Source organism: Somniosus microcephalus, chromosome 3 (assembly GCF_052327205.1).
Source record: "Somniosus microcephalus isolate GS21.2 chromosome 3, FLI_Smic_1.0, whole genome shotgun sequence".
Classification (NCBI taxonomy): Eukaryota; Metazoa; Chordata; class Chondrichthyes; order Squaliformes; family Somniosidae; genus Somniosus; species Somniosus microcephalus.
The window spans coordinates 137,677,732-137,693,738 of NC_140989.1; the positions used below are offsets into that span (position 1 = coordinate 137,677,732).

The following is a 16,007-nucleotide window of genomic DNA, read 5'->3' on the forward strand; positions in this document are numbered from 1 at the left end:
TACTTTGGTTCTGTCTTCACAAAGGAGGACACAAATAACCTCCCAGAGATGCCGGGGAACATAGGGCCTGATGAAAGGGTGGAACTGAAAGAAATCAGTATTTGTAGGGAAATGGTGTTAGGAAAATTGATGGGACTAAAGGCCGATAAATCCCCAGGGCCTGATAATCTACATCCCAGTGTACTTAAGGAAGTGGCCCTGGAAATAGTAGATGCATTGCTGGTCATCTTCCAGAACTCGATAGACTCTGGAACAGTACCCATGGATTGGAGGGTAGCTAATGTTACCCCACTATTCAAAAAAGGTGGTCGAGAAAAAGCGGGGAATTATAGACCGGTAAGCCTGACATCGGTAGTGGGGAAAATGCTAGAATCTATTATAAAAGATGTAATAGCAGAGCACTTGGTAAGCAGTGACAGGATCGGACAAAGTCAACATGGATTTACAAAAGGTAAATCATGCTTGACTAATCTACTGGAATTTTTTGAGGATGTAACTGGTAAAATAGATAAGGAAGAACCAGTGGATGTGGTGTATTTGGACTTTCAGAAGGCTTTCGATAAGGTCCCACATAAGAGATTAGCGTGCAAAATTAAGGCACATGGGATTGGGGGCAAGGCATTGACTTGGATAGAGAACTGGTTGGCGGACAGAAAGCAAAGAGTTGGAATAAACGGGTCATTTTCCGAGTGGCAGGCAGTGACTAGTGGGGTACCGCAAGGATCGGTCCTAGGACCCCAGCTGTTCACAATATATATTAATGATCTGGACGAGGGAATTGGATGTAATATCTCCAAATTTGCAGACGACACAAAGCTGGGTGGGAGGGTAAGCTGTGAGGAGGATGTCGTGAAACTCCAGTACGATTTGGACAGATTGGGTGATTGGGCAGAAACATGGGAAATGCACTATAATGTGGATAAATGTGAGGTTATCCACTTTGGTGACAAAAACAGGAAGGCAGATTATTATTTGAATGGCAATAGATTGGGAGAAGGGGAAGTGCAAAGAGACCTGGGTGTTCTTGTGCACCAGTCGCTGAAGGTAAGCATGCAGGTGCAGCAGGCGGTTAAGAAGGCAAATGGTATGTTGGCCTTCGTAGCAAGAGGGTTCGAGTACAGGAACAAGGATGTCTTGCTACAGTTGTACAGGGCCTTGGTGAGACCGCACCTTGAGTACTGTGTGCAGTTTTGGTCGCCTTACCTGAGGAAGGACGTTCTTGCCATGGAAGGAGTGCAGCGAAGATTCACCAGGCTGATACCTGGGATGGCAGGAATGACGTATGAGGAGAGATTGTGTCGATTGGGCTTATACTCACTGGAGTTTAGAAGATTGAGAGGGGATCTCATCGAAACTTATAAAATTCTGTCAGACCTGGACAGACTAGATGCAGGAAGGATGATTATGATGGCCGGGGAGTCCAGAACCAGGGGTCATAGTCTAAGGATAGGGGGTAAGCCATTTAGGACTGAGATGAGGAGGAATTTCTTCACCCAGAGAGTGGTGAACCTGTGGAATTCTCTGCCACAGAGGGCGGTGGAGGCCAGTTCATTAAATATATTCAAAAAAGAGTTGGATATATTTCTTAAGGCTAAAGGGATCAAGGGATATGGGGAGAAGGCAGGGACAGAGTACTGAATTTGGATGATCAGCCATGATCTCATTGAATGGCGGAGCAGGCTCGAAGGGCCGAATGGCCTACTCCTGCTCCTATCTTCTATGTTTCTATGTAATAGCACATCCTGCATTATGTGGTATAATGTGATCCTTATTAAGCAACCTATCATCTGACTTAGAATGAGCAATGCCAGAGGAGATCTGTTAGTGTACATTTATGAATGGTGTCCATGTAGCAAAAAATGTACGTAGGTTTATTTTGTATCAGCAGGATACAAAGTAATGTGATTGGCTCAAATTTCCAGGAACCATTCAAAACATTCACTCTGAGTACATTTATCAGAAAATCTTTACCACGTCTGTTCATCTTGGTTCCTTGTTTACACTTGTATACACCTCTACTAATAAAATGTGTAACATAATGAATAGCTAAAATATTCTTAAACAGCTTACCAATGAGCTCAGCTGCCCCATTTTACAGTAGTTCATTGCCACAGGTGGTGGGCTCACTTCTGAAACCACCGGGGGTGCGACACCTTCAGCTAAGTTTTTTAAAACTTGCCTTTTTGACGGTGGCCTCCAGCGGTCCCTTTAAGGACCATTGGTTAGACCACATATAGACTTGGCTTTTCTTGAACACAGCAAGTCCAGCACTGGCTGCATTCAGGGCAGCCCAATTTGAGGTAGGGGGCCTCAAATACTCATTGGGCTTCTATTTGCATATGGAAAGGGCCTAATGCCTGTTTCAGGCGCAGGCCCCGGACGCCTGTACTACCGCTTTTACTAATATGGTGGGCGATGCATTTCCTGCACAAAATGTGCGTGATGCCTGCCATATTGGATGCTTAGGCATCCATTCACAAGGACTATTTAGTGGTCACTCCTACCAATACTGTTGTGGGCAGATGTATCTATGATAGGTAGGTTGGTGAGGACTTGGTTAACCTTTTTACTCCCTCGTATTAGTTCCCTCACCACCTGATGCGATTTGGTAGTTGTGGCCTTCAGAATTCAGTCAAAGGTGGTATAACCAGGCCACTTTTGGGGTTGGGCATTGAAATCCCCCACCCAGACTAAAATTCTGTGCCTTTACTTATTTTGAAGTGAGGTTTAACATGGAAAAGTACTAGTTCATCAGTTGAGGGAAATGGTCAGGATCAGCAGGAGGTTTCCTTGACTCTGCTTGACCTGAAGCAATGAGTCTTCATGGGGTCCAGAGGCAATGTTGAGAACTTCCAAGACCACTCCCACCCAACTGTGTGCCACTTTTTCCCCAACCTTTGATGGGGCTATCATGCCAGTGGGACAGGCCAGATCCAGGTATGGTGATGGAGGAATCTGTGATGTTGGCTAATAGACAGACGCTGTGAATAGAACTGTGTCAGCCTGTTTGCTTGACGACTCTGTGGGACAGCTCTCCCAGTTTTGACACCAGCCCCAAAATGTTAGTGAGAAGGACTTTGCAGAGTGTTGTTGGAGCTGCACTCATCCAGGCAAGTGGAGAGTATTCCATCACACTCCTGACTTGTGCCTTGTAGATGGTGGAAAGGCTTTGGGGAGTCAGGAGGTGAGTCACTCGCTGCAGAATACCCAGCCTGCTTTTGTAGCCACAAATAATTATTGGCCAGAACAGTAGGTATAACTCCCCTGCTCTTCTTCGAAATAATGCCACAGGATCTTTTACGTGCACCTGAGAGGGCAGACTGCACCTCCAACAGTGTGGCACTCCCTCTGCACTGCACTGGAGTGTCAGCCCAGATTTTTGTGCTCCAGTCTCTGGAGTGGGACTTGAACCCACAACCATCTGACTCAGAAGTGAGAGAGCTACCAACACCCTAGGTTGCTAGTCCAGCACCGTAACCACTATGGTAACATAGCTGCAAAGGGGGTCTTGGAAATTCCCTTTGCCCCTTTATCGCCGCTTGCACCCATTAGCTTAGTGTTGGTGTTAAATCCATGATTCTTAAAGTATGATGTTTTCCAATAACTAGACGGAGGCTGTAACTTAACAATCAACAGGTGTTTACTGGAGGAGGGTAGTCTAAAGACTGACAGTACAGAGGCATGCTCAAGGCTTATATTCAATTCAATTCAAATCGCTTTATTGGCATGACAAGTTACATCTTATGTTGCCAAAGCATCGGAAAACATTCATGTTTGTTCACAAAAATACAGATCTATCCATACAGTGTATAAACAGATATATCCCTGAGTGTATAAATATACTTTCATATAATTTATATATACTCTTATCTTATCTTTAGTGGTTGTCCCTCTGTTTATGGCAAGCTGTAACATAGTGTGCCGCTAGTGTTACGCAATTTCTCTCTTCCCCTAGTAGGTATGGGAGTTTTTGGTCGTCATTCAAATTTCTGAATTCCGGGCATATTTTTGTAAATTTTGGGTAGAAATTCTCCCTTATGCCCGGATATTTTCTACAAGCTGTGAGGAAGTGCATCTCTGTCTCCACCATTCCCTGACTGCAGTGAGAGCATATCCTGTCCTCTCTTGGTAGTCGGGTCTGCCTGTGTCTACCTTTTTCGTATACAGGTGTGGTCACTGCCAGTACTACAGTATACAGGAGCTGTAAAAGTAGTTCTCTCTTAAAGGTACATACACTACAATTCCTCCCCTTTTAGATTAGCAGTACCCATAATGTTCAAATAACAATTAACACTTTAACATGCACATTAAACTGAAATAGTCCATTTATAGATTCAGTCTTTGGGGCGGCTTCCTGATCCTTTCTGGATAGCACCTTTCCTGAGGTTCTTGTTCTTGGTGCGGAGGCGATTCTGGCCCCTTTTTGTCGGTTACTTCATCAGTTTCCACTGCTACTGTTTCTGAGGTAGATGCTACCGGTATGTCGGGTTCATCCCCAGGGACGCGAGACATGGGGTTGACTCGTTCCTGTGATGCTAAGATCTGGTCGACGTGGCGTCTCACAATGTTCTCCCCAACATCCACTGTGTACATTAATGGCCCCTGCCGTGTACATATCGTTCTGGGTTGCCATTTCTCTGTTCGGTAGTCACGGGCCAAGACTGATTGTCCTACATTGAAGCTCCTTGTCGGCTTCTCATTGATGTGCTGGAATTGTTTATCCTCAACATTCCTTCGCACATTTGGTCTGAGCAAATCCAGACGCGATCTCAACCTTCGGTTAAAGAACATCATGGCTGGGGTCTGGTTGGTAACTGCATGTGTCGCATTTCTGTAGGCTAACAGGAAATTGTCCACCTTATGCTGTAGTGGAATTTCATCATCGCACATGGCCTTTATCACCTTTTTAGAGGTTTGTACGAACCTCTCAGCCAATCCATTTGTGGCTGGATGATACGGGGCGGATGTGTAATGCCTTACCCCATTCCTTCTCATAAATTTCCGAAACTCTTCGGACACAAACTGTGGTCCATTATCAGAGTAAATCTGCTCTGGCAAGCCATTCCTGGCAAATATGGTCCGTAGGACTGCAATCGTTTTTTCTGTAGTGGTTGAGGACATTTTGATCACCTCAGGCCATTTCGAGTAAGCATCCACTGCTATTAAGAACATTGAGTCCATGAATGGACCAGCAAAATCAATATGCACCCATTGCCATGGAGAGGAGGGCCACTCCCACGGGTGTAGAGGGGCATGTGGTGGTGCATTTTGGACCTTCTGGCATCCTGAGCAGCTCTTGGTTAGGTCCTTGATTTGTTGATCGATCCCCGGCCACCACACATAAGCCCTAGCAAGGCGCTTCATTTTCACCCCTCCCAGATGACCTTCGTGAAGCTCATTGAGCACTCTCTCCCTTAACTTGGTTGGAATTACCACTCGGGATCCACACATCACTGTCCCCTGGCATACTGACAGCTGTTCTCTTCTGGATGAGAATGCTGGCAACAGTGAGTCGCCATGTGTTGGCCATCCCCTCACCGTCAAATCATATACCCGAGACAGTGTCGGATCATTGCGGGTCTTCTTCTCTATATCCGCGTTAGTTACTGGCAATCGTTCAATTATTGACGAATAAAATATCTCGATAGGGTCCACTGCTGGTGCTTCCTCCACAGTAGGCAGTGGCAGGTGTGATAGCCCATCAGCGTTTCCATGCTGTTTCGTGCCTTTATATTCTATTTCATATTGGTTCGCCCCTAGAAAAAGGGACCATCTTTGTAACCATTGTGCAGTCATCACCGGAACGCCCTTCTTTGGATTGAAGATGGAGACAAGTGGTTGGTGGTCAGTCAGCAAGGTGAACTTCTGCCCATGCAGATAGTGGTTGAATTTTTTTACTCCCCATACTAGGCTGAGAGCCTCCCCGTCAATCTGGGCGTAGTTGCGCTCGGCTGAGGTTAGTGACCGAGACGCAAAGGCTACTGGCCTCTCCAACCCGTCTGGCAATTTGTGCGACAGCACCGCTTCAATACCATAGGATGATGCATCACATGCCAACCGAATTGGTAGTGCTGGGTTGAAATGGGCCAACATCTCTTTTGATGTGATCAATTCTTTGCACTTCTGGAAAGCTCGTTTACATTCGTCATTCCACTTCCATGGTACCCCTGTTTGCAGTAGGGTGTTCAGTGGGTGTAATACTGTAGACAAATTTGTTAAGAACTTATGGTAGTAGTTTACCAGCCCGAGGAACGACCTCAGTTGTGACACATTTTCCGGTGCTGGAGCCTTGACTACTGCCTCAATCTTTTATGGGGACTGATGTAACCCCTCTTCATCAATAACGTGGCCACAATACGAGATCTGCTTCTGGAAAAACTCGCACTTGTGGCGATTAGCTCGTAGCCCATATTCCTTTAATCTAGTGAGCACCTTCTCCAGGTTGGCGAGGTGTTCACTGTCATTTTCGCCTGTGACCAGGATGTCGTCCAAATAACACTGGGTCCCTGGAATCCCTTGCAGGACTTGATCCATTGCCCTTTGCCAAATAGCCGGAGCTGATGCTACCCCAAACACCAGCCGGTTGTATTGGTAGAGACCTGTATGAGTGTTGATCGTGAGGTATTGTTTCGAGGCTTCTTCTACCTCCATTTGCAAGTACGCCTGGGCCAGACCACTTTTGGTGAAGCGTTTACCTCCAGATAGCGAGATGAAAATATCCTCAATCCGTGGAAGCAGATATTGTACCGTGTGAAGGACTGGGTTCACTGTCACCTTAAAATCCCCACAGATGCGGACCTTCTTTGGTTCCCCAGGCGTATTACTCAACGACCTCTTCATTACAGGAACGATGGGTGTAGCCCACTCGCTCCAGTCTACTTTGGACAGTACTCCTGAACGTTCCAACCCTTCCAGCTCTGCTTCGACAGCTGGTCGGATTGCATAAGGCACCGGTCTGGCCTTAAAAAAAACTTTGGGCTTGCATTTTCCTCTATTTTAATCATTGCTGTTATGCCTTTTAGTGTTCCGAGTCCCTCCTGGAACACTTCTTGTGCGTCAGTTAGCATTTTTGACAGTCGTCCAGGTGTGACGTCATCATCCTTTTTGGCCTCAACCTTCAGTGCCTGTATGGAATGCCAATCTAATTGTATCTTCCAGATCCATTCTCGTCCTAGTAATGGTGGTCCTCCATCTGGCAATACATATAGGTCCATTTTAGGTATTTCCTGGCCTTTGTATATCACTTTCACCCTTATTTTTCCTTTGGGGTAGACTTTTTGCCCCGTGTACGTCTTCAAGACAATCTCTGTAGCTTTCAAGGGTATATGTGAAAATAGCCGCTTGTAGTCCCTTTGGTTTATGACTGTTAGGGCTGATCCTGTGTCCAATTCCATTTTCACTTGGACTCCATCTATCTTGAGTGTGATCCTCCATTTTGGTTACCTTATGTAGTTTCAGACAACCCAGCTCCTTGCTTCCGGAGTCTGTATCACTTTTCTGTTCGTCTGAACTACTGTCCATCACCTTATGTACCTTTTTGTACTTCTCCTGTGGAGATTTCTTGCTGTTGGTTTTCTTCCCTGACCTGCAGACTCTTGCTATGTGTCCTGCTTTTCCACACTGTCTGCACACTTGGTCCTTGAACCAACAATCCTTCTGGTCGTGTGTTGTTCTGCCGCAGCGATAACACTTCCCTGCTCCATATGACATTTCATTGGTGCCATATTCTTGCGGTCTCCGTTGTATCTTTGCAGCGCCCCGTGCGGCTGCTTTGTGTGATACTGCCATGCTGAAAGTCTTGTCCAGCGTAAGATCCTTTTCTGATAGAAGCCGTTTCTGGGTTCCTTCACTTTGAAGCCCACACACAAACTTGTCCCTTAACGTATCTGCTAGTCCCACTCCAAACTGGCAGTGTTTCGATAGCTTGCGCAGTTCCGTTAAGTACTCAGCATTACTTTCATCTTTATGCTGGTTCCTTTTGTGGAACTTAAATCTTTCTGCTATCAGCAGCGGTGTGGGGTTTAAGTGGTCCTGTAGGATTTCCACTATGTTTTCGAAATTCTTATCCACTGGCTTCTCTGGGGTTATTAGGTTTTGCAGTAAGCCATAAGTTGTTGCACCCATGGAATTTAACAAAACCAGTGCTTTCTTAGCATCTGGCACTTCATTCGCCCTGCAGTACACCTCAATGCGTTCCACATATGTCGCCCAATCTTCGACTTCATTGTCGAACGCAGTGATACTGCCACTCTTCGGCATCCCTGAGTGTGATTTAACTGTCTAAAATGGCGTCTCCCGCGCTCTCCCTTCTTCTCCGCTGGCACAAAATGGCGTCTCCCGTGCTTTCCTTTCTTCCCGCGCTCGCCCTTCTTCTCCGCTGCGGCTTCTAAAATGGCGTCTCCCGTGCTCTCCCTTCTTCTCTGTGACTCAATGGCGTCTCCGCGGACGCGGTTCAGCCCTTGAGCCCCGGCTGTGCTCTGCGCGTTCTCCCGTGCGCCTTTCCCGTTGCCGTCGCTCGGTCCTGAACCCGGCTGCTGCTTTACCCTCTCTCTCTCTGTTTTGTTTTTCCTCGACGCCGCTTGGTTTTCAACCCCCGGCTGCGCCCTGTGCGCTTCACCCTCTCTCTTACCCCGTCGATGCTGCTCGGCTTTTTTTCTCTGCCGTCGGTTGGCTCCAGCTGCCGCTGTCCGGGAAGGGTCTGCGCTGTACCTGTTGCCAGTCTGTTGCTGGATCGTCGTGGCTGGGGAACCAAGCCCGGCTCTCAACAGCCTCCCCTGCGATGTTCACTTTCTGCCGGATGACTGGGCGGTTGCTCGTGGTCGACGCCCGTGCTTCTGGCCTCGACTTTCTTCCACCGCCCTCCCGGAGCGAATCCTTGAAGGGAAATGCAGAGTTGCAGGTAGATTCGAATCGACCTCGTCGCCACTGTTAAATCCATGATTCTTAAAGTATGATGTTTTCCAACAACTACACGGAGGCTGTAACTTAACAATCAACAGGTGTTTACTGGAGGAGGGTAGTCTAAAGACTGACAGTACAGAGGCATGCTCAAGGCTTATATAGAGGTGTGGTCACTGCCGGTACTACAGTATACAGGAGCTGTAAAAGTAGTTCTCTCTTAAAGGTACATACACTACAGTTGGGTCCTGATATTTTTTGGCCATCCACAGATGTACACGTAACTGCCCCTCAGCGCACCGTACATGAACAAACTGTCAAGCTTGAAGAGCAGCAGAAAAGCAAACGTGGACTACGTTGGAGAAATAGTGGATGCAGCTGGGAAATTAGGACTTTTAGGTTTATCGGACCTCCTTAGCTTGCATGATTCTAGTCATTGTCAAACCTTCATTGGTCACTGTTAATCACGGATGTTATTGGTAGGTTTATCTTTATTTGACAACCTCTCAGTTTTGGAATTATAGATGGCGCAGAAGATTTCTCCGTTCAACGCCTTGAAAGTGGCTGCGTTTTAGCCATCATAAGCTGTCCTTTCTGAATGAGCACAGTATCCTTGTTCACTTGAGACGCACCAACGTTTTAGATCTTCTGTTGAGTCATTAATCCCATTATTTGTTTCCTATCCTGTGCTTGTACCACAACAATTTTGACCTTTCCCAACCTCCTCCAGCTGAGAAATAACTTGCCCACCTCCTCATTTAATTCTCTGATAAAGTAAGCGTGTTCTTTTTATTTTCCTGTGCTATAGCTGCCCGTTTTACTCTGCCACTTCTCCTTTAATTGGGAGTAGATTAACTGCTAGCATAATTATTACAAACAGAAACATCCTCCGTCTTTCTCTTCGACGTAAAATGGAGCGACGCCACACTCCTTTCTGCTTTCCTGTTTTTCCTCCCCTCCCTTCAAAAAAAATGTTCGAAGGATAGACTTGTTGCATCAGCTCAACATTTTATTTGTAGATCTACCACTTTTCACATTATATTCCAATTGCAGTAATTATGCTGGGTAGAACGGACCTGTTGAAGTCAAAACCTCCTCCTCCTCCCGCACTAATTGCTGTCACGGGTTCCCTTTGTGTGACAGGAAAGTCATCATTTCAGGTCCGTGTGTAGGCTGCAGTGCACACACACAACATACATTTCAATATCAGCAGCCCTGATTTTTGTTTTGGCAAGTATGAATCACAAGTAATAACATCTAAATGTATTTTAGTTCCTTTTTAGGTCCCCATTGTTAGCACCAACCTGGTGCATATATTGTACGTCACATTTATTTCCTCAGCCGCTGTATTGGTAGAAATAACACATAATTTAAAAAAAACTTGTATGCGGGAACTTACTGTAGGGTTCCATGTTGATATTGGAAATGAGTCTGACTCGAAACAAGCTCCAGAATTTGCATAGTTGGGGAAATTCGGCAGTCAGTTTGTGTGCCACGGAATACCTGTAGAGTATCCAGTTAGAGCTCAGATCACTGAATGCTTGGGATGTGTAGTAGATATAAATCACTGAATCTCACACTGCAGTAACTATCTGGTGAAACTAGGAGTCTAATAGATAGTGACATTTTCTGCTGTGGTTACCTGTTTTTTAATAATAATTCTGTTCAGGGAGCTTTAATGCTGCAATCACTTCACCATTAAAAGCAGTCTACAGGTTGTACCTGTGTTGTAAAATGCAATGGATCTCCTCCCGGAAGGCTTTCCTAGGCGGAACATTTATAGGATGGTGAACAGCTGGGCACACCTGTTTTATTAGAGAAGGCAAGAATGAATTCTGAAAGCCATGAATCGTAAATGTAAAAACTTGAGTATTATGCTGTCACCATTATTCCGTTTATATAAGTAGGATTTATTTTTAAATATTTTAAAGGTGCAAGCAACTGTATAAAATATTAGTTACCTGCTCCACTACAATCTTAAGACTTAAACCAACTTGGAGATCTACAGTTCTGGAGCTTGTATGGTATTTGCTACTAGCAGGAGGTAGAACTGTTCAATGGAAGTGTCACTCATGAGCCTCGCTAATGGAATGGCTCTGATCATATCCTTTGCTATTTTCTCATCTGAAGCATGCTAACCAAGAAATCTGTATATTGGGATTCTTTCAGTGAGGAAAAAGGCAGCTGCTTTCGGTGTAGAAGACACTATGAACAAACTGATATTTATTGCACTAACACGTGGAAGTATATGCTGTTCAATCCCCCTTTTTAACCACTGTTGGCTTTTTGACGTATTATCTGTTAACATGACCAAGTCTCAGATGCACCCATGTACAGTAAGGGATCCTAGAATTGTGTTATTTTACAAGAGACTAACTGAAATGTTTGGGTGTACCAACATAATCTTCTTTTGAATTAGATAGTTTCTTTAAGTGAGATCATCTGAGAGTGATTCCACTAGCCACCATTGTTCTTAAACCGTACCCCTACCCTCTGCTAATTGTATATATTGGATTATTGAAAACATAAGTAAAACTTACTAATATAGATTTAAAAGAGAGTAGGCTAACCATTGTGGTTAGTGGGTGTACTCATCTTTTCATCTCCTTCAATGAATGCTCCACAAAGGAACCTTTAGAAAATGATTGCTATGAGTAGGCAAAGTATTTTAAGTAGGTCGTAGGCCACAGACCGCAAGGCTCTACAGATGGTGGTGAAAGCTGCACAACACACTATAGGAATTAAACTACCTGCTGTGCAGGATATCTACCCCGAGAGGTGCCAGGGGAAGGCCCTGAGAATCATTAAAGACACAAGCCACCCCAGCCACGATTTTTTATAAAATTATTTTTTTCAAAAATTTAAATTATTGTTTAAAATAGTTATTTAATGTTATTTATAGTTGATTTAAATAGTGTGATTTTTTTCCAAATTTATTTTAAGGTTAAGTACTGTTTTGGGCGCCCGGAGTTTTCATGAGTTTGACAGTTCTTTCTGTCAAACTCATGAATGGACTTTTCCCTCCTCCAATTGGTTGCCCAGTGCTCACGTGATCCCAGCTGACGCATCGCACTAAGTACGCTGCTGGATCACACAAGCACAGCGCGCCGGGAGCTGGACCGGGCCACAGACAGGAAATCCACGCAGGCCCAGGCCTCAACTGCCGGCGCGCTAGCTAAGTGTAGGTCGGGGGCTTGCACCCGCGGGAAGCCCCCGACACAAATTTCTGGGACATTGAGAGAGTGGTTAGCAAAGCATATGGGATCTTGGGCTTCATAAATAGAGGTATTGAGTACAAAAGTAAAGTTATGCTGAACCTTTTATAAAGCGCTGGTTAGGCCACAACTGGAGTATTGTGTCCAGTTCTGGTCACCACACTTTAGGAAGGATGTGAAGGCCCTTGAGAGGGTGCAGAGGAGATTTACCAGAATGGTTTTGGGGTTGGGGGATCTTAGCTACAAGGACAGGTTGGAGAAGCTGGATTTGTTTACATTAGAGCAAAGGAGGTTGAGGGGTAATTTGATAGAGGTGTACAAGATTATGACGGGTTAGATGGGGAAAGGCTGTTCCCACTAGTTGATGGTACAAGGAGTAGGGGACACAGATTTAAGGTTTTGGGCAAGAGATACAGGGGGAACGTGAAGGAAAACTTTTTTATACAGCGAGTGGTGAGGACCTGGAATTCGTTGCCAATGGAAGTGGTGGAAGCGGAGACACTCAATGTTTTCAAGGGGAGACTGGATAGGCACTTGACGGAAATAAACTTGCAGGACTACGGGGAAAGAGCAGGGGAGTGGGACTGACTGGATTGCTTCACAGATAGCTGGCATGGACTCGATAGGCCAAATGGTCTCCTTCTGTGCCGCTATGACTCTGTGACCTTCAACTGTTTCGCCTAAAAAGGGCAATATTCTAGGTTTCTTTAAATATTAAGGATGACTGTCCTTAAAAGTGGGAACAAAGTTTTTTGTAAACATGTGACAAACTGATAGTTCAGGTTAACTTGATAGTAAAGGACCCTCGTTTCTTAATGAGTGCCCCACAGCAATGTTGACTCTATTTGAATGGAAAGGCACATCTCAACCACCTAATCGGATGTCCAGACCTGACGGTGTTAAATTTGCCACAGGCTTTGTGTTATGAGCAATAGATGAGGGTTTGGAGTATACCTAAACCAGAGTGTCTTTTGAGACCACTCTGTCATCAATGAGTTGGAGGTGGGATTTATGACAACGTTTATTTACTCAGCAGAGTCTATTTAAGCGCACTACAGCAAACAATCTACAGAGTCTATTTAAAAAGTCTCTACACCATAACTCCCGATAAAAGCAAGGGTGATTTCTCCAGCAAAATGCAGTGAGTGGAGGGTTAGTTGTATAATACAAACCATGTGCATGAAATCGGTCCCAGTTATTTACAGCAGTGCGGTCTCCTAGCGTGAGTGACGGGGGAATTACACAATCATCTCACTTCTGGCCGGCAATAGTGGTGTCGCTATATGCAGACCTCACTTGATAGTAAAAGACCCTGGTTTCTTAACGAGTATCACACAGGGAACCAGTATGTTGATTGAGACGTGCCTTTCTAATCAGATGTGCAGACCTGGTGCAATCTTGAATTGTCACAGGCTCTGTGTTACGGAGGATAGATGAAGGTGTGGAGTGAGGCTGGTGGTGGTTGATTCACAGTGAGTGCAAGCTAGTTCGGCGGGCGATGTCCCTTTAACTGTTGGCGCTGTGCGCTGAGCCTGGGTATTTACAGTAGGTGTCAGTATAGTTACTTGCCCAGTCGCAGCCGGGGCTCCCAGTGTTGGCTGGCAGCCACTCTCTGTCTGCAGGAGGACAACCTCGGTCGCTGTTTTTAACAGTCCCCAGCAACTTCCACCATCCGACAGCCGCCTTGGGAGCAAGAGCTGGAACACCAATAGAAACTCCGCCAAGTCTTGCGTGCATGCAACAAAAACACAGAGAGAGAGAGAGAGAGGGAAGGAGTCTTGTTTATTTTAATCCGATCTGCGGCAGAACCCAATTCATAATCATTAGTAATCATCATCAGTCGGAAAGATTCCCAGCTCTGCACAGTTGGATGGACAGTACCAGCAAACAGCTGGGACCTGGATGAGGATGTTGGAGTTAAAGCTAAGAACGCGGTGCCTGACCTCGGATCACACTTGAAAAATAAAAGGGGGGTGGGCAAAGGTTTAACCTGCAGAAAACCTCGGGAGGGAGAATTTAACCCCATGAATATTTAACCCTCTATTGCCCACTGCTTCAGTCAGGTTTGCCCCTCTCCCTCTCTCTCCACCTTAGCCTCCGCGGCCGGCGATCAGATGCACCCATGGTCGATGCCAAGAGCAGGAACATGAAGTGCCTGACTTTCTTCTTGATGCTTCCAGAGGCGGTGAAGAAATCCAAGAAGGCATCGAAGGCTAGCCGGCTGCCGGTGTGCTACGAGATCCTTACCTTAAAGAAGAGGATGGCTGCCGAGATCTACAGCACCAAGAAAGCGCCCAGCCCCAGCACCAGTGTCCAGAGCTACCAGCAGAGCCTCAACAATAACAACACCATCCAGGCTGCCAACTGGCAGGGGCTGTATCCCACCATCCGAGAGAGGTAAGAAAGGGGAGGCACCCCCCCCCCAAAAAAATAATGTGCTTTACTTGCCTGCTACCTGAGCAAGCTTCCCCCCTCCTCAACTATCGCAGTTTCCAACTTTTGTCCTAATCGCATTTACGGATTGGATTGCATTTTTGAGATTTGTAGATGGGGGGCAATTTGTAAATTTGCAGTCAAATCTTGTGAATTTGCTCCATTCATCGGTGGTAACGCTTCAACTGCTGTTTTATTAACTAGCAGGTTCGGTACAGGGATACCCGAAACCTTAGCAATTGACACTTAGAAATCGACCACAAAGTACTATGATCGCTTCTACTTGATAAGGTGTTCAGTCTGAAATGGAATTTTTTTTGGGGTGTGTTACCTGGAGACCTTTTTAGGGCGACAATGAAATAATTAGCAGTAGTTGTCATAGAAACCCTGGGAGGGAGCTGTTATTTAAAGTAAATTGCTAAAACTGGAGATATTGCTGTTGTTTTTGTTCATGTATTATCATTCTTTAATAGCTAACTCAAGCGGCATTAGCTAGAAGAACTGGCCCCAGAAAACAGAAATAATAGAAAATGTGCAAAAATGTATCGCCAAAACTGGTTTAGTTCGATGTCAAAATAAAATTGCTGTGCTTTTAAAACAAATAAAATCACCTCAGGAAAAATTTAAATTGCAATGGGGAGGAACACTCCAAATGTAAGGGGTTTTGATAGAGTAGATAGGGAAAGGCTGCCTTCTCGGGCGAGTGAGTCAATAACCGGAGACCATAGATTTAAAATCATTGGCAAAAGATCTGGAGGGGCGATGAGGAGAATTTTATTCACAGAGAGTTGTCGGGATCGGGAACGCTCTACCTGAAAAGGTGGTGGAAGCTGATTCCACAAATAATTTTAGAAGGGAGTTGGGCAGGTCCTTGAGGACGAGGTTACGGACAAAGGGCAGGGAGGTGGGGGTGTGGGATTGAGCACGACTGCTCTTTCAGAGAGCCAGCACAGGCACGTCAGACTCAATGGCCTCCTTCTGTGCTGTAAGTTTCTATGATCAAGCTCGGCAAAATAAACAAAGCCACATTATCAAAGTCAGAGGAGGGAGCTCCTGTTAAGCAAATCTTTTAGAGAGGGGATTTGCAGCGCTTGAGGTTGTGAGTAAAAGGGGGCGGGGGAAAGGCTTCATCAGACATTTTTAATTGAATTAGATTAAATGCTGATGAGGGTAGTGCATTTACTGGGTGCAACGTTGCTTTTATCCGTGTAACATTTTCTGATTAAATGCACGTGTGACTTATTTCCTCCCCTAGAAATGCTGTGATGTTCAACAACGATTTGATGGCAGATGTTCATTTTGTGGTCGGACCACAAGGTGGGACTCAGCGGTTGCCCGGACACAAAGTAAGCAACAGTTGTAATGGAAGTTAACAAGCGATAGAGAGCATCAACAACCTGCACTCTCAAAAGGGGCCATTTCTTGTTTTGCCAAACTATCAATCAGTTATCCATTATACTG

The 16,007-nt window shown here is 45.5% G+C and overlaps 1 protein-coding gene across 2 annotated transcripts in view; it reads left to right on the plus strand.

The window, feature by feature from the left end:
- Positions 1–16,007, plus strand: part of LOC147121428 (BTB/POZ domain-containing protein 3) — an 89,896-nt gene that overhangs the window by 60,509 nt on the left and 13,380 nt on the right. The window contains exons 2-3 of one of the 2 annotated variants that reach the window (XM_085981671.1): positions 14,294–14,510; positions 15,802–15,892. In XM_085981671.1, the coding sequence (XP_085837797.1) occupies positions 14,374–14,510; positions 15,802–15,892 (228 nt within the window). In that variant the 5' untranslated portion in view covers positions 14,294–14,373. Of the gene's footprint in view, positions 1–12,884; positions 14,511–15,801; positions 15,893–16,007 lie in introns of those variants that run through there. The other variant, XM_085981670.1, reaches the window with a different exon arrangement.